At 51.4% G+C, this 25,284-nt stretch overlaps 1 protein-coding gene across 50 annotated transcripts in view; it reads left to right on the top strand.

The window, feature by feature from the left end:
• LOC111142426 (CUGBP Elav-like family member 4) overlaps positions 1-12,261 on the top strand; it is a 289,048-nt gene extending 276,787 nt beyond the window's left edge. For 37 of the 50 annotated variants that reach the window (XM_022495540.1, XM_022495539.1, XM_022495513.1 and 34 more), the window contains one exon: positions 3,499-3,626. In XM_022495540.1, the coding sequence (XP_022351248.1) occupies positions 3,499-3,626 (128 nt within the window). Of the gene's footprint in view, positions 1-3,011; positions 3,091-3,498; positions 3,671-10,098; positions 10,153-12,234 lie in introns of those variants that run through there. The other 13 variants (XM_022495505.1, XM_022495504.1, XM_022495503.1 and 10 more) reach the window with 2 other exon arrangements.
• The last annotated feature ends 13,023 nt before the right edge of the window (positions 12,262-25,284 follow it).

The following is a 25,284-nucleotide window of genomic DNA, read 5'->3' as shown; positions in this document are numbered from 1 at the left end:
CGGCAGCTGCCACAGGAAACGTGTGGTACTTGGAGAGCATAGAGTTATCCCAGCAGTTTCTTTCCCTTTGAGTGTGAGAAAATAAAGCCAAAGAAGAAGATATGGTTGCACCCCTCCCCTGTTTGGCCAGTGTTTGTGCTGGCACATCACCATTATGTATGTTAGGGCTCAGATGTTGCAGAGGGCAGAAGACGCTGCTAGCAGCCCCCCTAGCACCCAGCCCCCTGGGCCAGCAGGCTTGTGCTCTGCCCAGGGCCCTGAAGCCTTTGTGCTGTCCCATCTTTTTTTTTTTTTTTTTTTTTTTGTGCAGCCCACCTTTTCAAAGGCATTTCCTTGGAGTCTGCCCATTTGCCTATTTAAATTCTCCAGGACCAAGGTTTTTTCCCCCCGCTGGAAATCATCCTCTGTATCCCTCTACTCTGGCTCTTTCCTCAGTTCCTGAAAAGACTTCTAGGGCTAAACGTCCACTGGCCTTAGAGAAGGATGGGCTCCTGCCACGCCGGCTGGGCCCAGTGCTTCCTCCTTAAGCCCCCTGGGTTCTTTCTTGTTTGCTTTGGCAGCTGCGCTTTGGCAACTCTCCCAGAGGCCTTCAGTGTGAGAAGAAGCTCCGAGCTCCTTCCCAGGCAGGCATCTACCTCTGAGCCTTGGTGTCCTCACTTGGGAAATGAGGATATTGGTGGTCATTTCTCAGAGGCCATGTGAGGGTTACAGGAGGTGGTGTGTGTGAGGGGCTTCACCAGAGCAGACCGTCAGGATGCTCTGGTGAAGAGTGAAGGGTGCCAGAGCCCCCTTTGTACCCAAAAGGAGGAGCTGTCTTTGAGTAAATGTGGTCCTGTGTTAAAGTGAGCCCCCACAAAGTGCCCACCTGCTCTTTATGAGCATAAACAGAATCTTGCAGCCTTTGAGAGCTGACATGCAGCACAAATGGTTGCTGTGTCTGAAGGCACACCAGGAGGGCCTCCTCCCTACATGGCTTCCCACAGCCCAGGAGGCTGGAGCCTTCTCAGCACTGAAAGGGATGGGGAAGGAGGCTCTGGGGGAAGGAACCCAGCCCTGGGAACCATAAAAATGGGAGACGGCGTCTAGAGCCCCGTTCAGCGGCCCTGACTCCTCACCAGTTAGCAAAACTAGCTGAGAGAGAAACGTTCCCTTGAGCCTGGAGCACTTACCAACCCCTGAGCTCTCAGAGACTTTAAACTCTCCTATGAAGGCTGGGCTTCTTCCCTCCAGGACCTCTGGTCCCCCACTCTCCTCACTGGGTGGCTGTCCTTCCCTTTACCCCTCTGCCCTAGGTAGTACCCCCAGCCCTCTTTATCTTCCTCCCAACTCCTCCCTGCTTTGCTCACATTTGTTTCCTGCAAGAAGAGCCACAGAGGGCCGGGGGCAGGTGGGGAGATAGAGTCTGAGCTGATAGGGCTGTGCCGGCGGGCCAGCGGAGGAGAGAGGGGTGTCACCCAGTGAGGCTCTCTCTCCTGGCAGAGAGAGGCTTTGGCTCAACCACGCCCCTGATTCTGGGGGAGAGCTGTGTAACAGACCTGCAGTTCACACATGTGAAAACTGCTCTGTTCTGTGAAGACCTGACTGTGGTCATCAGGCAGAGAGGTCAGTGGGGTGGTGGACTGGCCAAGGGGAAGAGAGGAGGAGGTGGAAGGATGTCTCTCCTGCAGCTCTCTGGCTAAGGGCCATCCAAAGTCTCTCCTGTTTTGGCACATGGACTTGTACAGAGATCGGTCATGTTTCTCTGGGCCTGATTCACTGATTCCATCTGAGCTCACACGCACCCATTCTTGAGTACACTTACTGTGTACACACACACACACCATCTTTGATGGCTCATGGCTGCAAGAGTGAGTGTGACAAATGTGAGCAAAAGCAGGAAGGAGTCAAGAGAAAGAGGAAAGAGACCAGAGGAGGCAGGAGGGCGTAGGGCAGAGGTAAAAAGACAGTCACCATGTGGGGAGGGTGAGGGAGAGGTCTGGGACAGGCCCAGTGTACCATGGACAACTAGCCAAGAAAACGGCTACTGCTGCGGTGGGGGTCTGTACACCTATTAGCTGTATATCCAGAGGCCATCTGGGGACGAGCACCCTAAATGAGACACGTTTGCAGGATGGCCTGGGAACCTCGCCAAACTTAGTTTCATATAGTTCGCAGGATCTAAGTCCATTTTACAGGAGAAAGGGCCCCTCAAGTCAAATAAATTCCAGGAAACACCAGGCAATCCAAGCTATAAGTGTTTATTTACTGGAGAACTTGCGGTGGGAAGTGGGCTTTTTTTTATTCATGTGTCTTAAACTGCCCCGGAGGGGCACGGTGGTAAGTCTACTTGACCACAGAAGTCCCTTTCTCAGGAGCACCAGTTAGGGCCAGTTTAGGAGATGCTGATGTAAAATGTAGTCTCTATAAGGAGATGCATTCAAAGTTCCCAAAGGGTGACTTTTATACTAACTTTCAGATTCGTATCCATCCCCAGCTGGGAACTACTTTTTTCAGAAGGTGACTGGGAGCCGTAGATGGTTCTGTATCTCTTTCTGGGATGTTGGGAAGAGTGACCGAGTGACTTTGTAAAAAGCACTTCTGCAGTGCCTAGGCCACAGAGAAGGCTCTCAGCAACTTTTACTAATAGCGTTAATTTGCCCTACTACTGATTATAGATACCATGAGGGGTTCATAGGGGATGCGTCAGTTGGTGCTCGCCTAGAATCCAGGGCAAGTGCACCTGCTCCCAGGGCTTGGAATTTTAAATAAAAGGGAGGTGCCAACCGCCCCTGGACGCGAAGTGGTGGGTTCCTGCCAGTCGGACTGGATTTAGGCAAGTGTCCGCCAGGAGCCTGGCTCCGGGCAGCCTCACCAAAGACCGGGAGGGGGGCGGAGGGCCGTGAGGACTGTCAGCCCCTGCCCGCCCCCGCGGCCAAGCGGTCCTTGCGAGGGGGGGCGGCTGGAAACAGCGGTGGAGAGGTTTTCTCCGGGGTGCCCCCCTCCCTCCCCCTCGCACTCCTCTCTCTCCCCAGGCCGGCACCCTGTGCCCTCCCGCTGCCAGGCCCCCTCCTGTCAGGGAGGACAGTGTCCAATAAACTCCTCCACCCGCAGGTGTGTCCGCCCTCCCACCGAAGTAGAGGGCTGAGGTGCCGGGGCCGGCCGGGGTGGGGGGCGAGGGCGCCCAGGAGAGTGGCGCCGCCCAAAGCCGCGGTGGAGCTGGGGAGGCCCGGCCTGGAGGCACGGGTCGGCGAGACCTGGAGCCCCGGACACGCCCACCCCGGGAGGGGCCGCGCGCTCGCGGGCTGTGGGGTGCGTGAGGCCGGGCCGGGGCGGGGCCCCAGGGGGGGGGGAAGGAGCCTCGAGGCCCCCCTCCTGCCCGAGGTGCTGCGGGAGCGCTGGGAGGGGCCGCCGCCAGCCCCGCCCCGCCCCGCCCTCGGGCCCCGCCCTTATCCCCACCCACCCCTCCCCGCCGGGGCGGCCCCGTGGAAACCCAGGCCCTCGTCCCTCGTGTCTCGCCAGGCTTCGTGAGCTTCGACAACCCGGCCAGCGCGCAGACCGCCATCCAGGCCATGAACGGCTTCCAGATCGGCATGAAGAGGCTCAAGGTGCAGCTGAAGCGGCCCAAAGACGCCAATCGCCCATACTGAGCGCCGGCGGGAGCGTCCCCCGGGGGAGACCAGGACTCGCACAGGTAACCGGGGGCGGCCGGGGCGCGGGGACGGGGGGTTGGGGAAGGGGCACCGATCGGACCCGCCGCCTCCTCTGGCCTTCCTGAACTGGACCCTCGCTTGCCTTGGACCCGCTGCGCCCAGCTCGACCTGCTCCTCACCCGATGCCTGGGGGCAGGCCTAGAGCTGTGGTCATCCTGCAGAAATGGGCGTGGCCATCCCCCTGTTGCAGAGCCAAGAGAAGCAGGTGTGAGGGAACCGTTCTGAGAAGGTGGGGCGAGCCCTGGGCCCTACATCCAGGAGGTCTACACTGGCAATCCTGTTTGCCAGAAGACCCTGGGGTGAGCCTGTGACGAGCCTTTGGCAAGCTTAGTACTGGGAGAGTTTGGGAAGGGGGAGCTGATCACGTCTCCTGGGGCCTTCTTCTAGACTCCCTGGCTCTCTCCTTCCTATGTCTCCTGCCTTGAGGGCTGGTGGCCTTTAGACACTTGACCTCCTCACCCCTCCAGTTCTCCGTAGCTCAGTCAGTCTAGGGCAGAAGTTGAGGAGGGTGATGGCTTAGCTCTGGGGCCACTTACCCTGTCTGCTTTACCGCAGGCTCTGATGAGTGGGCAGTTGTCACCCTTTCCTGCTCAGTCTGGGTCTTGCCCTGTGGCTGGAGACACACTAGGCTACTTCTCTTCCAGGCCAGTTGTTCCCCTGGGTGAAGCATCTTCCTGGGAAAGGGGTGGGGAGGGGGAGATGTGCCCAGCCCTCCTTCAGCCTGATATCCCACACTGCTGGGAACTCCTGTAGGCCCAGCTCACCCACAGGCCAGAGGCAGGTCTCCCAGCCCTCTATCCCTCCGCTTCCATCAGCAGTACTGTGCACCAGGTATTGTTAGGTACTTGGGACTGAGCACCGAATAAGACTGACAAGAACCCTCATCCTTAGAAGGAGGGACAGACAATAAACAAACACATATGACCAAAGAGTAAATTATACAGTGTGTCAGAATTGTTGGTTACAGTTAAATCAGGTAGTTACGGTGGGCCTTGTTGAGTAGGTGACATTCAAGGAAAGACTTGGAGCAGGTGAGACAGGGAGCCATGCCAGCATCTGGAGGAGCGAGTCTTTCATCTGAAGGGACAGCCATTGCAAAGGCTCCAAAGAGAGGGCGGGGCAGTGTGGTGGAGAACAGCAGAACAAGGTGGTTGGAGGGGAGCAAGCATGGGGGCATGGCAGGAGAGGGGATCTCAGAGGTGAGGAGGACCACCTCAGGCAGGACCTGGCGGCCATTGTATAGGCTAAGGGAGTGGGCACTGGGGAGCCGTTGGAGAGCTCTGAGTAGAAGAGTGGCGAACCCATTGCAAGTCAGTGCGATCCCTGGTTGCTGTGTTGATAGGAGCTCCAGCAGAAGTCTAGTGCGTGGACCACTCAGTCCAGGACAGCAGCAGCCAGTGTGGTACGAGGGAGTTGTGTTCTTGGTGTTTTTGGAAGGCAGAGCCAGGATGCCTTTTATAATGAATTGGAGGAGGGTGCGACAGAAGGAGTCAAGGATGACCCTCAGCTTTTGGCCCCAGAAACTGGAAGAACAGAGTTACCGTGACTCGAGATGAGGAGGAGTTGGGGCAAAGAATGGACCCTGCACATGAGAGTTAGCCACTCATGTGGAGGTTCAGAGTCTGGAGTTTGTGAGGGAGATCTTCAGTTTCCCAGTCTCCTCTCAAACCCCACCGCTACCAGCAGAACACCCTCCAGCCGCCCAGGAGCAGCAGCTCTCACTTCTCTCGGAGAGGGTGCTGAGCCTCTGCTCTCTGCAAGGCTGATAAAGCAAAAGCCACCTCTCCTGCCCCCTGAGCTCCCAGCCCTGCCCATCTCTGGCTCCTGTGAAGATGTGTACACCTGCATTCACTGAGAGTGGGGCACCTTCCCGGACTGGCACTGGGCTTGTTGTTGGCCTGCAGAGATGACAGGGTCACCATCCTGCCTGCACGAGCTTCTGGGCGCAGCAAACACAGACCACAGGACACAGTCTGCAAGGGGGTGCACTTCCGTAGGAGTTGGGGGGTCAGTCAGTAAGAGCAGCCCTTTCTGGACAGAGAGCCTTTTTTCATAGATAAACTTAGCTCTGCCACGAAGACACAACCTCTTGGACTTCCATTTCTACATTAATGAAACCAAGGTGTTGCAGTCATCAGAGGATTTTTTTAGGAGGGGGTGTGCTCCAGGGCCATGCCCTGAGATTCTGAGGGGCCCCTGTGGGTGTGTTTGTGCCTCTTGTGAAAGCATCTTGTCTTAGCCTCCTAGACCTACATGCAAGTAAAACCCAAGCAAGGATAGATCAGACCTGTAGATCAGAGAAATTCCCAGAGGAAGGGGTAAGTAAGGCAGATTTGCTGTTTGGGACAGACAGTAAGAAGTGGCCCACGGGGTAGAAGCAGCTAACACTGGTAGTTGGAGTGAGGGCTTGAGAGGCGTGGTTTAGAAAACAGAGGGGTTCTTCCCCCAGGGAAAACCAAGACCAGACAGCCGGGAACCCAGACTTCATGTGTGCTTAAGAACACACGAGGCACAGTTCTTACAGGTTACAAGTCCGTAGTGCAGCTGTATCGCTGTGACTGCTCTGTCTTTATTCCCATTTTAAAGATGGAGCACAAAAGATTAAGTTACTTGCTTGTCAGCTACTGAGTGGCAGAGCCATGATTTGAAGCTGGAGCTTCATTCCAGATGCTGTGCTCCTAAGTGCCTTTACGTAAGGAGAATGATCCCCAACCCCCCACCCCGTTATCCTCACCCCAACCCTCCCACTCCAGAGTCTTGTCCTGAGTGTCTGAGGGGGCATGTCATGACATCTCACTTCTCTGGGCCCCTCTCTTCTTAAGCAGTCTTCTAGAAAATTATGACATAACAGAACTCCTACAAATAAAGTTGACCTTTAATCCATTTAGACAGCATTTTAACAAAAGGTGATTTCAGGCTTTCCAACTTAAGACTGTTAGAGGCCGTAACAGAAGGAGGTGCTGAGATAAGGCGCAGGCTCGGGGACTGCAGTGAGAGGTGGAGGAAACAGCGTGCAAAAGCAGCTAAAAAACCCCACAATTTTACAGCCTGGTAAAGGATGAGTCCTAGAGGCTCAGAAGGGCAGGGCTAGCCTGAGCAGGGCCGGTGGAGGGACAAACCATAACCGGGAGCTAAGGGGTGGTGGGGTGGAGGGATCTCAGGGCCTGGCTGGCCACCGGCAGTGGTGAAGGCGAAGTCACCATGGCGGCCAGAGCCAGGTCAGGACAAAAGTGTGGCAGGTCTAGGCGGGGAGGGGGCCCCAGCAGAGCAGCCATGGGGAGCGCAGTTGGGTGTTGGTTCCATAATGTGCGGCCTGGGTAGTGTCAGGTTGGCTCCCCAAATCCTGAGGTCTCCTGATGGTGTGATGCCCCGCCCATTCCTGGTTTCCCTGACACCCCTGCTCCTCTGGCTGCTTGGGCTCATTACCTTGTACTAAGGTGGGGGTTTCTCCAAGAAATCTTCACCAGGAAACAAAGAGGGAGGTAGCAAAGGTGGAAAGACTGGGCAACACTGTGGCCAGGGCCATAGCCAGTGAGCAGAATACCCAAGTCCCTTGTCCTGCCGCAAAGATCAGTAGCACGCACTGGGCCCCATGTTAAGAGCAGGGTCACAGACTCCCAGCACTGTGGTTCTGGGGTTGGAGGACACTGAGCAGCATGTCTGACTTCAGTGGGAGTCCTCTCTCTTCTGGGTCCTGGGTTGTGGCTCTGAGTGTGTTTTGCAAGGTGTCTGCTCTGAGCTGAACTTTGCACAGTGTCTGCTCTGAGCTGTGTAGGTACGGGTGCTTTGGGCCTGACCTGCATGGGGCTGGGCGGTGACTTTGGATCTGGGCCATCTCTGGCTGGAGCCCAGCTGTGTTTAGAACCTGGCATCTGAATTGGCTCAGCTGACAATAATTTCCTCTCCCAGGTCGTGAGTTGGAGCTTCCCAGGCCTGATTCAAGCCCCCCTTGCTGGTCAGTGACCCTGCTGCCACCTCTTGGGACTGTGCTTTGTGAGGACCTTTGAGAGAGTGGCCAAGAAGGGGTCACCCCTGCAGGCTGGGGTCTAGCTGTCCCCTAATAAAGAGAGGAGTCAGCTAGTCAGCTGTGCATGTGCAGAGCCTTGGGGAGGCTCCCGAGGAGTTGAATGAGTGTGACAGTGTGTTTGTGTGTTGGGCCAAGCATGAGTGTGTGTGTGAGGGGCAAGAGTGTGTATGAGAAGTTCCCTATGTGGGGCTTTGAGGAGGTGGGTGTGATGATCAGCTTGTCCTTCAGGACCCAGGACAGCGCAGGCACCAAAGGGCAGCTAGAGGCAGACTGAGGGAGGGCACAGAAGCTAGTCCAGTGGGGAGGAATGGGCACCCACGACATGCTCAGGAGTGGAGGGTGGGGAATGGTCCCAAGTGGGCCGCTTAGTTGCAGTTGCCATAGCTGACACCTGGTGGCCCTGCCCTCCTCAGTTCTTAGGTCACTTCCCCCACCCAAAGGGACCAGCCCATTGGCTCTCCTGGGTTGGTCTAAGGGTTTCCATTTGAAAAGGGCTGGGAATGCAGGGGAGGGGGACGTATCAGGACCTCTTGGGCATGCATCGGGCCCTGGTCTGAGTGCAGGAGACCTGCTGCTGGAAGAGCAAGAGCTCTGCCCGCATGGTCAGGCGGGCAGGGGTCTGTGGAGGAAGAGCTCTTCTGTGAAGGCAAAGCTGGAGGCTGGGTATGTCCTTAAGATAGAGTCACCCCTCAGCGACTTGGTAGCTTATCCACAGTGACATTTCAGATCCCAGACACCTCTTCCACACTCCCTGAAGAAAGACACAGAGCTGAGAGAGGGAGTCTGCTCTGTGTAGCAGCATGGTGGACAGATGAGCCAGGCACAGAGGCTTCAGGGATTGGGGGCTGGGGAGCAAGCTCAGCAGGAACCATGAGCAGGGGGTAGGGCTGGGAACCCCCAAATTCCCAGGTTGGGGCAGAGGGCCATGCAGTGGTGAGGAGGGCAGAAGATAATTCAAGGTGGAAAAATGTGATGAGAAGGGGACACAGCCCCACTCACCTAGGGCTCCCCCAGTAAAGAAAGCAGGTGAAGGCCTGTGACATGGAGCAGTCTAGAAAGATGTACAGGCAGGGGTGTAGGGAACGGAGGAAGAGGAGGTAGAGGAGGGGAGAGCAGCAGACCAGAAGTGACAGCCGCAGAGCCTGGACACCAAGGCCATAGCACTCCCTTCCCTGATGGACTATCCTTTCTCGCATTACCCACCCTGCAGGGTACCCGATAGGCTTCCATTCAGCCCTTCCATGGTCAGCACCACGGAGCCTTCTAAAGGCTTCACGTGCCTGGAAGCAGCATCACTTTGGCCATGTTGGCCACCTTGGGAGCAAAGGGAAGGGTATGAGCTGACCGTGAAATGAAATCAGCAATGCCGAGGGGTATCCATAGAATTCCAGTAACACGGATATGATTTACTCTCCATCTCCAAACTGAATGTGTTCATTTTCTGAAGGTTCTAAGACATGAGGGTTGAGCATAGGAGAAGAGGAGAGGACCGTAACCTCACACAGTGGGTGCTCTTGCAGCGGCGAGGCCCTTCTCTGGGGGTGGGGGGTGGGGAGCAAGGTGGGACCACTGGGGCGGGAGGACTGAGTGGCTGGAGGTGTGGACTCTCCTTGGGCCCCTGGCTGGGCTCCCCGGATGCAAGTCGCTGTAGCCAGCCTTGGATCTGCCCTGCCTTCAGGGTGACCCTGACAGGCTCCCCCTGCTGGTCCACAGGCTGAGGCCACAGGAGGCTGGGGTGGGGGGTATGGAGAGTGTGGCCCCCCGCCAGGGGAGAGAGAACCGAGGGCGATACAAAGCAGAGAGCGTGCTGCCTGATCTGCTTGCTGGCCACAGTGGTTTGAGGGGCTGTTTTAGTTTCTCCTAGCCCTCTTGCCAAACTGCCCACGCCCCTCCTCCTGTCCCTGACGCATGATGGATGCCCTTAGTGGCCCTGTGTGAGGTTCTGCTACTGTTCACAGTGTACCATGTGTCTGCATATACAACCGTGTGTGCGTATGTGTGTGCGTGTGTGTGTGTGTTGATGTGCCCATGTCGTTTGTCTGCCGGCTTCCTCCATCCTTTGAGTTCTTTTCGGTTCTCTTATGATTTGACTGCTGTTCTCTCATCAGAGCTTTTAGATTGATGCTGTGGTCTGGTGCTGTATAAATATTTTTCCTTTTGATTTTGTTTTAACTTTTCCTTGCCCTTCTTCACCCTCCTCCCAACCATCCCTGCCCTCCCACAGTCCCCGACCCCACCCGACCTGCCCCCGCCTCTTCCCTCCCCCTTGCCCACACTCTCTTGTCCTCTCTTTCTTTCTCTCTCTCTCTCTCTACATATATAAATATATATAAAAATCTTTTCTTCTTTTGTCATTCAATCAAATTCCAACAACCCAACCAGGGCCAGTCAAATCCACCACAGTCTCGCGCTGAGCTAGGAATAAAGTTCACGTAATCACATGAGAGTGGAGAAAACAGTCCCCCATCCGTAAGTTCAAATCAACTCAAAGTTCACAGTGTGACATGATGGCGTCATGTAACAAGGCTAAGAATCGGTTGCATGACAATTGCCGTCAAGTTTCGTGGAGGTGCTGTGATTGGAGCGTTTTTCTTGGATGTTGTATCAGTTGATGATTGGCCCGTCATGATCACACGTGCATTCTCTTGACTTTTGTGCTGCCACAATCTTTTTTGCTGTGCTCATTTTTGTTTTGTTCTTGGTGCTTGCAGTGGTTTTACTTTCTGTTGTTTGGTTTTTCTTGTTCAGCGTTTTTGATGCTTCTCTAGATGTCACATAGAGAAAAAAACAAAACAAAAGAACCAAAAAAAAAAAAATAGTAAAAATAAAGATGAATTCCTGAATGATCGAACATGGGATCACTTAACTGTGCAAACCATTATTTTTTTTTCTTAAAAATAAGGAAAACATCTTAAAAAATATCTATGCGTGGTTGATTTCCTTGCACTTGAAAATATTGTGATTTTATTTTTTTCTAGAAATTTGGGGGCCTTTTTCAATTGACACTTTTCCTAGGTCTGGTCTTTTTCCAGTTAGGCTATTTTTAAATCTCACTTCAAAAGGAAAAACGAAAACAAAAACCAAAAACAAAATCTCTACTGTAACAGAATGATTAAAAAAAAAAAATTCTAAACCAAAAAAAAAAACAAAAACAAAAACAAACAAAAACCAAAAAAAAAACCTAGAGTACAAAGCCAGAGACCTCTGAGAGAGAGCCTGGTAACAATTGTAAGGTTTGTATTGTAGCCACCTCTGCTAAATTAAATGTGGGGCGGGGAGGCGGGGGACTGGGGGTGGGGGGGACCTTTTGGTTGGTTTGGAAAAAACAGTACTGACAAAAGCAAAATGCATCTTTTTGTTTACAACTGAAAAAGGGTCCTTGACAAGTGTTTTTTAATTTTATTATTATTTTCTTTGGTGTTGTAATTGTTTAGACTGCTGTGTACGGTTTGCTGTTTGTTGAATCAACAGTGTGAAAAACCTGCCAGCATGGATTGATATACGCATGACGTTGTCCCCTCAACTGGGGGCTTTGCAGTTCTAACTTTCTCAATGTAACCAGTCACCCCCATGTATAAGTGGAAGCTGCTTGCTATAATGGAGATGAGTCTCATTTGTTAATTCACGATGATTAAGCATTCTCCTTCTGATTCTAGTCAGATCATGATTTTTTTTCCTTAAAAGCAAAGCAAAACAAACGAAAAAGTCACCATTGAAAACAAAATCAAACTGAGTTAATTTATCTGAGCTTGATGATGAAATCCGTTCTAACTTTTTTAGGTTCTCCCATCCGCTCCCTTGAAGTTCCGAATTTCCTCTAAATTCCCTGGCATGTATGAGAAAAATATTATGTGTGTGTGTGTGTGTATGTGTGTATCTATGCATATACATACACACATATCCATGTATATCCACATATGTGCAGGTGAATATATTCTACACATATATCCAGATATACATATATATACATAGCCTCGCAAATAGTTACTGACCTTGGGAAAGAAGCGGTTGGCTGGAAACTGGGCAGGGGTTCAGCAAAATTCATGTCACGGATGTCTTGCTTCTTTTCCTCAAGCTGGGGAGGAGGGGGCTAGGCTGCTAGATTTTTGCTGTCTTGTTTGCTAGGCTTCTGTATACATATTGTATCTGGGCTAGATCCCTCAGACATCGGTTTAATTGTGAATTCATATCCCACAGTCCCAAATTCTTCCCTTAGATCCAGCTACCCCCCCCATTCCAGAACTCTAAAGGAACCCAAATCAAGACCCCTCTCCCAACAACCAAACCTCAGCTACAGTCATCACCACTAGACCTCCAGTGGTTTCTTACTCTGAACAGAAGAGTCAATTTCTTTTTTATGTATCATGATCATGACTAATTCTCATACTGGTCTCTCCCCTCCCTCCCACCATCCCCCAGAGCTCCCACCCTAACCCCGGAGGCAGGGTCCTTTTGGTGTTTGGATGCATTTTGTGTTTCCTCTCTTGGCTTAATCAGCCCTGATTTTCTTCATTTTAGGGCAGGATGCTGAACGGGCTACATTAAAAAACAAACCTCTCTCTATATATATTTATAAATGAGAACTGTTGGATGACACCTTTGACATATCAGCCAATATCAATCAAGCTGAAGACTCCAGACACTTTCTGTGACTGTAACATTTCTTCAAGGAAAGTATAGCGTCTGTGGAGTTCAGAGGGCACGTGTTTGGGGGAAAATATATATGACCCAAGAAGATGAAGAAAAATGAGGAAAAAAAAACACACAAAAATGGCAACTTTAAAACAAAATAACTTGAGACCAGATGGGGAGGCTGAAGGGCTGGGAAGTGGGAAGAGACGCTGCTTACCGATCCCCGGGGCTTTTCCAGCCCGTGGGCGCCTGAGGCAGGCTGGGGCAAGTGGTGTGGCGGGGCCTGGTCCCCAGGGGGCGGCTGGGAGGCCGCCGCTGAGCATCTCTATCTGTCATTCCTTTAGCTATTTAGGGACCAAAGGACCAAACTTTTTATTGCAGCTGTGTAGCTCTATGTCAAATAGAGGGGGATGGAGGAGAACCTCCTTCCTGCCTCGTGGCTGTTCTTGAAACAGCTTAGAGCGATTCTATGAAAAAATGTAATAAAAAATTAAAAAAAAAAACAAAAAAAAGCAAAAACAAAAAAAAAGGAAAAATAATGCTTCAATGCTTTTAAAACAGCAAGATAATAGTTCTTTGATACTTTGAGAGGCGCTTTGATTACCCTCATTCAAGTCTATGACACTTTCCTATGGTTTTCTGTATTATATGTCTGGATGGAGCTGTTAAGATGAACAAATTGGTGGATATTTGGGGAAAGCAACAAAAATATTAAAACTCATTAACCGTGAAGTGTGAGAAAACAAGGAGGGGATAAAAGGGACTTACAAGGCAAGATAATTGTTGTGAAAAGTCTGTAAATGCTTCTAACTCTTCCCCCTCTTAAAATCATAATAGTTGTACAGAATTTTAAAAAAGGAGAAGTTTAAAATACCTATATAATAGAAGAAAAATTAGAGGAAAGCAAAAAATAAAAAAAAAAGGAAAAAAAAAAACTATAGAAGTTAGCGTTACTGCTAAAATCCCAGATGTTGTAGGACTGTACTTTTGTAGAGTTTAGACTGAGCATCGATCCCTTCTCCCCGCGAGTGCTGTCGGACGCCGTGCACCCCGAGGGCCTGGCCGGACTCGCCGAGACCTGCGGGCTCCCGGCCGCTCACCGCGCCGGTGGTGGCCGCGCCGTCGCTGGAAGGCCCGCCGCCCGCCCTCGCCTGCTTCGCTCCGGAGCTGCGCGCGCTCGCCTGCTCTCCGCAAGCCCTCGACACCTGCCGCTTCACTCGCCTTCCATGCTTGCTCCAGAGACTTTCCGGGCAAGGGAGACCTGGGAAATTCATCGTAAAACAACTAAACAACACACACACACACAAAAACCTTAAACAAGAGAGAGAAAAATAAACAATCTTTGAAGAATTTCTGAAACTGTTTACAAGGAATTTTGAAAAACAGGGATGTTTAAATGATGCCGGCTCTGTTTTTCTGTAAATAAATTTGCATATTTTGTAGGACTTTTAATTGTAATGATAGAGAAAAAAAACAAGGAAAACTATTTAATGAAAGCACGATATTTATCTTTGGTAAATGACTTTAGAGCAGTTAAAAAGACATTGCTTAAAAAATCTCAGAATCAGAAAAAAACACTGAATTATTTAAGAACACATATATTTTAAAGTATAACATATTTATTATAATTTATTTGCACCGTTGGGAAAACTTGCTTTGGCATTCTGCCTTGATACCCTCCTCTCATTGATGTCCGGGTCATTTGGAGGCTAGGGGGCTCTCGGACCTACCAACCCCCTCCCTTTTTTTTTTTTTTTTTTTGCTTTAGACGAACAACTGTCTGGTTCCTCTTAGGCCTCCTCCCTTTCCTTTCTATTTCGTTGGTTAATTATTATTTTTTAAAATTTTCTTTTTCTTTCTCTTGGCTCCTCCTTTTAGGATGTCCAGATGTTGTAAAAAAAAAAAAAAAAAACAGCCGCAGTTCAGTACAACTGCTCTTTTCACACTCAACTCCCTAAAACTCCTTGTAACCTTCTGTAACTATTGGATGACGCTTTCTCCAGCTTAGCCCTAAATAAAGCACAGTTTAAAAAAAACAAAAACAAAAAAACAAGACTTCTTCAGTGGTCTGTGCTTCTCGGAATCTGGCCAGCTGTGCCTCGCTGGCTCACTGGCGATAGCTTGGTCCTTCTCTCTGTGGAGTCCGTGTGCTACCCGGGTCCTCGGTTGGAACTTAAGCCGTAGGGAGTGCTTTCCAGGAGATGATGGGGCCAGTGAAAGGAGGTCCCCTGCCACACTGTGAAACACCTTGTGGTGTGTCTCTGAAAATCTCCATTGCAAACCCATTCTTTTGGTTTCTGGGCAGGATTGGCCCTAGTCTCCAGATGCAACAGAAATTCCCCCTTTCCTCCCTGAGAGGAGGGGACTGAGGCCACCTGTCCTGAGTTGGGGTAGGGGCATGAACCACCATGAGGCATTCGGGAAGGAGGCAGAGGAGGCAGGGACCACAATCAAGGAAGGATAAGGACACAACTCAAAACTTGCCACCAAGTATTTTCTCTTGGTCCTGCACCTTGCACTGTATTGGCCGTTGACATGGCTGGAGAAACTGGTTCTGGATGGTGCCCTCAGTCTCCGGGTTTCGGGGAGGGGGAAGGGGCGCAGAGGGAGGAGCTTTCTGGAGTGTTCCCACCTCTTGGTCAGGACACAGACTTCCAAAGACTGAAAGCCAGGGGGAGGGGTTGAGAAGGAATGTGTGTTGGGTGTTGAGGGAGTTCCAAAGGAGGAAGGATGGAACGGGACTTGGAGGTGAAGCGGCAGGGAGGGCGCAGGTCCTTTTGAGAGCCCAGATAGAGGCAACTCAGCCTCGAGCCTTCATCAGCCCCTGCCCTGGGACAGACCTTCTCTAGCCTGTCTGTGCCCTCCTGTGGGAGAGTGGGAGTGACTTCAGCCCTCAGATGTGTCCCCTGAAGCAGGGTCATAGAGAGCTGAGGTCAGAGCCCCAGCTCCTGAGTAGTACCTGGACCCCGGGTTCCATGCTCTCTTCCCCGCTCTGTTCCCAAGGCCAAGGGCCAAGTTCTTGTTTCTCACACTAGCCTGTGAAATGTTAGCCCTAATGCTTTAGGAAATGGGGCAGAACTTGAAGCCTTAACTGTGGAGATAATTCCACGATGAGACCTTCACGGTCCCTGAAATGAACTCCAATTCCCCTGCCCACCAGGTTGTAAGCCCAGGTGAGAGAGCTCTCTGCCCGTTCTGGAGCCTGTGGGGCACTGGCCTTCTTATCAGAAGTCACTGCAAGGGGCATGACGTCATATCGGGTGTTTTGCTCCCCTGTGAGGAACGGGTAGGTGATTTCTAAGGAATACCCTGGGCTTCGTACCTCAGACTATTCAAAACCATGGTTCTGTTGGACATTCGCAGCCAAAAGCCAGAGGATGGCAGCCTCCACACCGCCTCCCCCTTCCATTCTCAGACCCCAGGGGCCTCACTGGACTCCCCTCCCCATTAGCTATCCTTCTCTGCCACAGCTCTCCCAGACCTCCACTGCTGAAGCTCAGGGTCCTGCGGCCCCTAGGAGCTAGCTCCCCCAGGGAGCTGGGCCATGAAGCAGGTTGACCCACGTCCTGTTCCAGGTATGGCTGACAGGGTCCAGATGTGAATGTGCCAGTTCTAGAAAATAAACCCTTTACTTAAAAACCACACACCCAGTGACTAATGAACGCATAGCATATTTAAGAGAGAAAACAATTATTAACCTCTGGGGGAAAGTCACAGATTCTTTGAAAACTATGAGGTCACTTCACACAGGGGGCTCAGAGACTACAGCTCCTCCATCATCCCCAGGGCTCGGAACTCCTGATCTGCAGTGTTATTTAAGAAAACCCAAGACACACTTCTCAATTTCTGCCTATGTTTTATGGCTTAGATTACTCTGCCAGCATTCTACCTGCAGGTTTTGATTTCTGCCTAGCTCCTCCTTTTAAAAGACTTTTTCCTTTTTATCATACATTTTTTAAATTTCAAGCATGATGAAGAGTAGAGATACTCTTGCATGACGAACCTCCATGTACCACCCAGCTTTTTTTTTTTTTTTTGAAGATTTATTTATTTTAGAGAGTGTGCACGCGCGTGCACAAGCCTGAAGTGGGGAGGGGCAGCGGGTAAGGTCTTCGGGCAGACTTGCTGCTGAGCTCGGCCAAGCCAGCCGTAGGCTCAATCTCAGGACCCTGAGATCATGACATGAGCCTAAACCCAGAGTCAGGCACTTCACCAACTGAGCCCCCCAAGAATCCCCCCCCCCCCATCTAGCTTCAACTCGTGAATCATTTTGAAGGAAATCCTCGATATCAAGTCATTTTACTGATAGGTATCTCAGTTTGCCCTCAACATTTTTTTTTAAAGATTTTATTTATTTATTTGACAGACAGAGATCACAAGTAGGCAGAGAGACAGGCAGAGAGAGAGGAGGAAGCAGGCTCACTGCTGAGCAGAGAGCCCGATGCGGGGCTCGATCCCAGGACCCCGGGATCATGACCTGAGCCGAAGGCAGAGGCTCAACCCACTGAGCCATCCAGGTGCCCCTGCCCTCAACATTTTTGATGCAGCATTCAAGTCTAGAGGCTGGCTGTGGCCTGGGGGGAGGGGCAGCTAGCTGCACCCATGCTGCTGGTGGGGGGAACTGGTGGCCTCCCTCAGCCATACCCACGTGCCAGTGCTGGTCCCTGGTTAGACCCCAGGGCTCCTTCCAGCCCCTGCTCCCAGTGACTTTCAAAGGCCTTCAGCTCTCCATCCACTCTTTGTACTCACTTTTTTCTCCCTTCTCCCTTTCTTTCTGTGCGATGCTAATATGAAAAGAAGATGTTTAGTGAGAACTTTGAGCGAATAGCTCCCTTCTGCTTCTAGGTTTTTATAAAGATCTGACATTTGTCCTGTTCTGAGCTGGATCCCACGCACCCGCACACAGGGTACAGGGAGATGCAGATGCCCCAGAGCCTCCGTGCACACGTGGGTGCTTCCAGGCCCCGTGGCCGCCTGCCTCCCAGCTCTGCTGCCAGCGGGCTGGGCCCAGTGACAGCTCCCTCTGGCATGGGGTCTGCTGGGCCAGCATTGCAATTACACCAGGTTGAACCCAAGCGAGCATCCCCCCCAACCCCACCGCACCCCCGAGCTGGATGGTGAGCTCTGGGACCCAGCCCTGCCCGAGGTGACATATCAGCCTTGGCTGGGAAGACCATTTGTCTGTCTTGTAGAATGGAATCCACCCTCAAATGAAAAGCCTTGGCTACAGCTGATTACCCCCCACCCCCTTTGGTAGATTCTTCATTCCTGGCACTTGGCCTTTCGACCACTGTGGCTTCACTGCCAGCAAGAATGAATGAGGGAAAGAAGGAAGAACAGCACAAACTGCAGACAGCTGAGGACACATTCCAAAGTGGAGGGTGTTCTGAAAATGCTCTTTAAGTAATAATAGCGCATTTGGAATAAGTGTGTAGCTGACACTCCCCTTCCCCTCAGATGAGTATTTGCAAGTATAGGGCTTTTGCTTGAGAGTTCCCTCCTCTGCCCCTCCGTTGGCTTTTCTAAGTTGCCCTCTCTTCCCTTGGTGAGTCCTCCCTTTGCTTTCCAGCCCTCTCCCCCGCCTGCTCAGTGTGTCTGGTCTTCGGGCCTGCCCCAGTACCCCAGGCCCCTCCTATCACCCCAACTCCTCTTCCCTCATGCTATCCTAACTCCTCATCCCTTAGGGAGCTCCAAACATCCCCCTCTGGGCTTGCACCCTTTGTGGGGTTCTCACCAGGATTTGTCCAGACCAGGAGGGGGCGCTGAGACTAGTGTATCAGAGTGAAGAAAGCATTAGCTTTGACTTCTGACTGGATGCAAACTCCAGTTCTTTCAAATATCTTCTGTGTCACTTTGGAAAAGTCATCTAACCTCTCTGAGCCCCAGTCTCCTCTCTCAAAGGGAGATAATACCACCACCCCAAGAGTTGTTGGGAGTCCGTGAGACGCCACCAAGCACAGCTTCATCCCACCCCAAAGATTCTGAGCTAGGAATTCTCTGACGGTATAGTACAGGTTCAACGAACACTTCAGGCTTCAGTCCCCTTCTTCCCTTTCCTTAGTTCCATCCCATTGACAATTCACATCCCAACTGAAGCAAGCTTGAACTTGATGTCAGACCACTGCAAGCCACCCTCTCACAGTCCAGTCAGCCCCGCGACACTCCCAGAGAATTCCTGTCATGCGGAGGTGCACACACCTCTGTCTCCGGGTGCTCACGCTCTTTCCCAGGGACCCCAATTAGCTGCTGCTACCGTGCCCCTTCCTCTCTCTGCCCTTTCTCCCGAGAGCATTCCTGGTGCCACTGTGGCTGTTACTGTCTACAGCCAATTCTCCTCTGGGGTCATGTGGCCTCAGGCTGCATATTAATTTGGTCTTTGCATTTTAAAAATGTTACTTTTTTTTTTTTAAAGGTAACATATTCACATATTTCAAAATTCACAAAAGTATGAAGAAGTCTCTGGTGAAAAGTCTTTCCACCCTTTCTGGCCAGTGTTATCAGTTTTTTCTATTACCCCATTTAAATGTGTACATGTGGGGTGCCTTGGCGTAAAGAACTCAGTGGGGAGACCCAGAGCCTGGCGGTGACGGGAGCTGGCCTGTGGGGGTCCCAGGCCAGGCCTGTGGGAACTCAGGCCCCCGCCGTTTGAGTAGAGGACTGAGGGCCCTTCTGCTCACGCTCTATCCTTCTCTTGGAGCCACAGGTGTAGCTACCATTAGGGGTGCTTGCTCTGAGCCGGATCCCATGTGGAGCGCTTAATTATAACCTCACCTAATTGTCTGAGGTGGGTGTTTTCGTCCCTGTCTTATGAATGAGGAAACAGGCTCCGAGAGGTGCTGTCTCTTGCCCAGACGACACAGAGTCAGGGCCCACGGTGTCTGCAGAGTGGTGGGAGCTCTTCTCCTCCCATCCCACCCCCGGGGACTGTGAACACCCACACAGCAGCTTCCTCCAATGCGGTGTCCTGTCTCCTTGCTCCCCACTTCTTCTCGTGGGTTTCTCAACGATCCAGTTTCACGTTTGGGAAACATCTATGTGGACTCTGGTGCCAGGAAAAGTCCTTTCCTCCTCTCCGTCAGCTGGGCTGGGGCTGGGGTTCTTAGACATGAGTGAGTGACACGTACTAAGCGTGCTGCTAAGGACTCCAGAATTCTCCCTGCCTAGTAGCCCTTGCTGGCCGTGGGGACGGAGGGGGAGCATGGAGGGAAACAGAAAAGCCCGAAGACCCAGTTGGCTTTTATTCTCCGCAAGGAGAGGAAGTTCAGTGGAAATAAACGGAATATTTATTAACAGTTTATGCAGCCCCCTGGGGTTTAAAACCTTTTGAGCTTGTGTCAGCTCTGTTTTCCCCAGTACACTGAACTCTGAGAAAACTAGAAGCAAATTCTTAGGATCAACGCAAACTGGTTCTCCATCACTCAAAAATCAAGGGGAAAATTTAACCATTTCTGAGCGCGCCATACTCCACTAATTGAGGTAGGAGGATTCCTCTCATCTCCAGAGTCTCCACGTGGATCCTCCTTGCCATTTGCCCTCCCTCCTTACCTCTTCCTGGGGCCCAACACCAGGACTGTGGGCACCGGGGTGGCAGGAAATCCATGGACGCAGGTGCTGCCAACTTTGTGTCCCATTTCCTCTTCCTCCTGGGGTCCAAAGAGGGCCTTCAGAGGCCAGGCAGTTGTGGTCCGTATTCACTCGGCACGGGCGGGGCAGGGATGCCACGGGAACCAACGTGAGGGCCGCCAGCTGGACGCATTCTACCTTCTGTGCTGCTCGCCAGTGCCGCTGAGGGTCTCAGGTCCCTCGGCGGCTGGGCCTTCTCCTTGGGTGAGACTTGGGCCTCTATTCGTCCTACTCTTTAAAGAAAGTCATCTTGGAATGGGGAGTGCATCTTTTCCCCAAGTCCCAGCACTGTGCTAAAGATTCAGGGAGACATAATGGTCACAGCCGCGTTCTAGGACAATGCCAAGTGTGTTACGGGTATTTTCTAACCCTGGAAGTTATCTGCAGGGTGCCTTCACCTTACTTTACCGACCAACAATCAGAGGCTTGGGAAAGGTAAGTACCTTGCCCCAAGTCACACTGCAACGTCGCAACGGAGCCCAGATTCCAAATCAGCGGCTCTCATTCAGCCCTAAGAGGCACCTTGACAAGCTGAGACAGCTGCGGGACAGCGTGGTACAGGGGCCCGGGGAGCCCCGAGGAGGGAAGGCTGGTAGCCCGGCCTAGAGGGAGACGCTGGGGCTGAGTGTTAGAAGGTGAGCAAGGGTTCCATAGACCCCAAGTGTGGGGGCCATGGAGGAGGAAAGGACTCCAGCCTTCGGAAGAACTGCCAAGGTGTCTAGGTAGGTGGGGAATATGCTGGGGAAGCCCGGGCCTTGTTTCAGAACAGTCCACTTACTGCTGAGCCACTCACTGTCCTGCCTACTTCACTGATCCCACCCCAGTCATCTTCCCAACAACACTGGGCCCCGTTGTTTTGAGCGGGGTGCTCAAAGTCACACGGTAGGGCAGAACTGGGGTGTGAGCCCAGGTCCCCTACTGGCACAGTCTGTGTTTGTCATCACTCTGTTACTTTGGAAGAGATCACCTCATCAAGGCCCTGGCACGACCACTCTTCACTGGCTGTATTCCCAAGCCTCACACAAAGACAACACAACCGAACCGCAGGATGGAAGATTGTCCTGAAAAGGCTTAGACCCCTGCCCCTGCCAGTTTTCTCCTTTGCAAAGAGAGCAGGTGCCTGGCTCTCAAAGATTTGGCCCAGTTCTCTGCTAAGTGCTGGGAAGGGCCACGGAGAAGAGAGAGGGCAGAGGAGGGAGACCATGAATGCCCTCAGGCTAGTTCTTGAGACAAGAGCCACCTGAGAGACACAGCCATGTTTTCCCACCACTTGATTCTGCTCTCAAGTCTGGGCGGAAGTTGAAGCGAATCTTGACACTTGCTGTCTTGCCTGAGTGCTGGGCAAACTTAGGAGAACTCTGGCTTCAAGGGATCCCCTTTAATCAAGAACTACTTGAGTGTATTTTGTGCTGGCACATAGTAGGGCCTCCACAATGTTTGCTGAATGTATGAGAAGAGGGGTGGGACGGGGCATGCATCCCATGGGGCCCCTACCCAGCACACTCTCAGCAAGGCCCCTCAGCCACCCTTTGCCCCAGGTCTGCATGAGGAGTAGAAGAAAGCCTGGTGGTCCCGGTCTCCTCATTACCTGGGGAGCTGGTGGCATACTAAGCTTTTGGGAAAACGTCTCATTGGGGTTCCTCAAAGATAGCTTAAGGACACAGATTCTCCTGTCATTCCAGATTTCAACCACTCACATTCTCTTGGTTCAAGGTTCAAGGTCCTAACTGCCTTTGCCCAGCCACAATGTCCCATCTTCGGGGAAGATTCTGATCAAAGCCCCCCTCGCAGGAGCCCCTGTTCAGGCCTCTGTGACGACTGGCCAGTAGGAGCTATAGCTGCAGCTCGACATAGCTCCTGGGAGCTGCTGGGGGTCAGGAACGATGTCACTGGACTTTGCCTAGGGCAGAATGGGCGATCAAAAAGTGCGTCCGCGTTTACTGAAGACCGTGTGTCCTGAACTTTTAGAATCTGATGAAAGCTATGAATCCTCTGGTCTGGTGAGCGTCCAGGTGAGGAGTGAGGTGGGAGATGGGTGATGAGAGGGCGGCTCTCTACCCAGACTGATGGTTTTGGAAGACCAGGGGACTTTTCCTTTCTGAGACAGCCCACTCCAACACTCCCCCTCCCACTGTGGGGGGCAGAAGTAACTGGGCCCCTTGCCCATTTCCCTGCTCTTTTCCGAAGCTCAGCTGGGAGATGTGGGGGTTGCCCCCCTCGCCAGACACCCCCCTGCTGTGGGTAACTGCTCCTGAGACCCTTCTGACACTCCTTGCTACTTGACTTTTTCCCCAACACAGTAAATCTCCTTCTATCACTCTCCAAGTTGATATAGTAAGTTGTGTCCTTTTGAGAAGAAATACATAATGGTATATTAGAGGAATCATGGATCTCCTCATTCATGCTTAGAAAAAATTTATTACAATGTAAGAAAGTCTGAATAGCATGAATTTATTATAATGATTTAACACTTCTGCACTTGAGTTAAAAATGCCTCTCCATAAATAACTGTCCCTGGAAAACATAGCAAATTTACACAGTTTACCGTTTCCCAATGTTATATAAATCCAACAAGCTTAAATCACCTCCAGCTGGGAGAAGGCTGAAAGCCGGAGCTGTGGAGTTCACAGGGTCTCCCGTGGCAGTGGCAAGCAGGATAGCTGGGCTTCCCTTCCTCCAGCTCCTCATCTCAGCACTGGGGAACAGAAGGACCAAGAGCAGAGAACAGCACGGTGTATAACCACAGCGCAGGTGAGGGACCCCGGACCTTGGACATCCTGGTCAGGGGGTCAGGGCATTGTCTGTGCGGTAGTGCGAGGGAGGGACCAGCCCAGCTGCCAGCTGGGGAGTGCAGAGGAAGGGGAGGGAGAGGCCAGCGCCCACCCCATCTGGGCCCTGGCCTTCCAGCCAAGCACCTCTTCTCTCACAAACCCCAACGATGCTCTTTACTCCTGGGTCTTCCGGTTCCTCCACATCCCATGGACCCCTCTCTGGCTCTCCTGGACCTAGGCCTCCTTGCATGGACAGTTTTGTCTTACCATTCTGTCTTTCCTCTGGGCTAGATCAGCGTCCCAGGAACCAACTTGTAAGGTAGGAATGACCACCCCCTTTACACAAATAATTTTATAAATTATTCTATGTGAGGCTTAGAGAGTATAATTTGTAAAGCTTAGCTTTATAACACAGTTTGAATTTATAAAGTATAACCTGTCTAAATGTGGGCAACTCACAAGTGGTAAGGCCGATTTGTTTCTAAGTTCAATATTTGTCATCTTTGGACACTTCCCATTCTAACAGGGGGACAAACAATACAGCCCAGTTTGAGGTGGGATAGGACGGAAGGCTCTTGGAGCATAATTGGAGTCAGGAGAAAAGAATCTGTAAGGGTGCCTGGGGGAATCAGGAAAATGTGGAAGTAGTGACATCTGAGCTAGGTCTGGAAAGATTCATCCATGAGAGAGAGATGCGGACAAGTCACACAGATAGGAAAGAGCAGTATGTCTTTGGGAAGTGGCCAACAGCTGTATGTTGCACAGGTGAACAGAGCAGAGAAAGGAGGGCGATGAGGTGGGAAAAGGGACACGGGGTCAGATGCTGAGTCCTGCTATGTCACTCTAAAGGGCATGCTCCTTGCCCTGTAAGCCTTGAGGAGTCCTTTGGATTTTTAAGCAAGAAAGTTACAAATCTTAGGGTTGTTCTGGAAAGAAAATGCGAGTCAATGTGGGAATGAGGAGGAAGCAATAGAGGTGTTCCCAAACCCCTTAGTACAGCCTTCACTTTCTCCGTGAGAGGGGCAAGCAGCCTGGCATAGTACAGAGTAGTGGACTTTGGAAGCACAGATCTGTTTAATGGCTTCCTTCCTTCCTGCTCTCCCTCTCTTTCACCGATACACTTACCTGTCCATCTAACTGATAATGATGAGAGCCTACAGCGTGTCAGGAACCGTGCTAAGTTCTTGGGAGTGAGTGATGGCTAAGTACAACATCTTATTTTGGCCACCAGGGGGCCTGCCGTCTAAGGGAGGGATCAGATAAACAGGCGTTTCTAGCACAGTAAGTGTGGTGATGAAGGATGTCACGAGGTCAGGAGGATATCACAGTGCCTTCAGGAACTATGGCAGTTCACAGTGGTTGAGCACAGAAGTCAACAGAAACAGTGGGGAAATGAAGGGGCTGGAGGTCTACAGTGGGCCAAACCGTAAAGATCCTCGTGCATTATGCTCATAACGCCAAGCTCTTTCTTAAGCACAATAAGAAACTAAGTACAATCCAACACTTTTAAGCCAGGGTACGACCTGGCAAGATGACCCTGGTAGCTTCCTGGAGAATAGTAACAAGTATCCTTATGAATGCTTATTTATCTGTGCTGAGCACTTGAGATACATTAGTTCACTGCATTCCACAATAACCCCTGGTGGAAGGTTCTGCTATGATCCCCATTAAAAGATAAGAGTGAGGCAAAGAAGGGTAAAGTCAAACTTGTTCAAGGATGAATCCGGCCATCTAGCAGGAAGACCAATGCAGAGACTGTTGTGCTAGAGAAGCACCAGCAGAGATAGAGCGAAGGGGTGGGCTGAGAAACGGGAGGTGGACTTGATATTACTTGAGAGTTTGACCAGGAGGAGGAGGTGGGGAGGGAATAATGATCCTCTCCCCGCAGATTCCAAGTTGGAATTCTATTTTTTCTTTACTAGCTGATGACCTTAGTTAGGTTTTGTTATGCCTCATTTTCATTATTGGTGCATAATGATATATTATTGGTGCATAATTATTGGTGCATAAGATAACCTTGAAAACTTAGGTGTCCATAGATGTATCCCTGTCCTCATTCCATAAAGGACTTGAGGTGGCTGACGCTGGTAAGAAACACATATCCAAATAATCTCTTTAAAGTATGATTCTTGGGGTGCCTGGGTGACTTGGTTGGTTAGGGTCTGCCTTTGGCTCAGGTCATGTTCCCACGACCTGGGATCAAGCCCCGTGTGGGGCTCCCTGCTTAGCAGGGAGTTTGTTCCTACCTCTCCCTCTGCCTCCCCCCCTCATACTCTCTCTCTTCCATGTAAATGGATGAAGTTCTTTATTAAAATTTTTTAATTTTTTATTTTTTTAAGTATGGCTCTCATTAGCATTGAGTAAGATGGCACACAGGGCTTGGAGTTGGTTGAGTGATGATGGTGTTCTCGCCACCTCTGCATCGGAGGGGCACCTGCAGTCTCCTTGGGCCTGTGGAGGTGTCAGGTTGACCAGGGAAACAAGGACAGAAGGTCTCGGGCTGTTGACTGGATCTACCAGTATGATTTCAAAACTGGGCATT

Source organism: Enhydra lutris, unplaced genomic scaffold (assembly GCF_002288905.1).
Source record: "Enhydra lutris kenyoni isolate GAN:26980312 unplaced genomic scaffold, ASM228890v2 scaffoldscaffold8, whole genome shotgun sequence".
Taxonomy (NCBI): domain Eukaryota; kingdom Metazoa; phylum Chordata; class Mammalia; order Carnivora; family Mustelidae; genus Enhydra; species Enhydra lutris.
The sequence above is the reverse complement of the archived record's forward strand: the minus strand, read 5'-3'. Positions and strand labels throughout refer to the sequence as shown.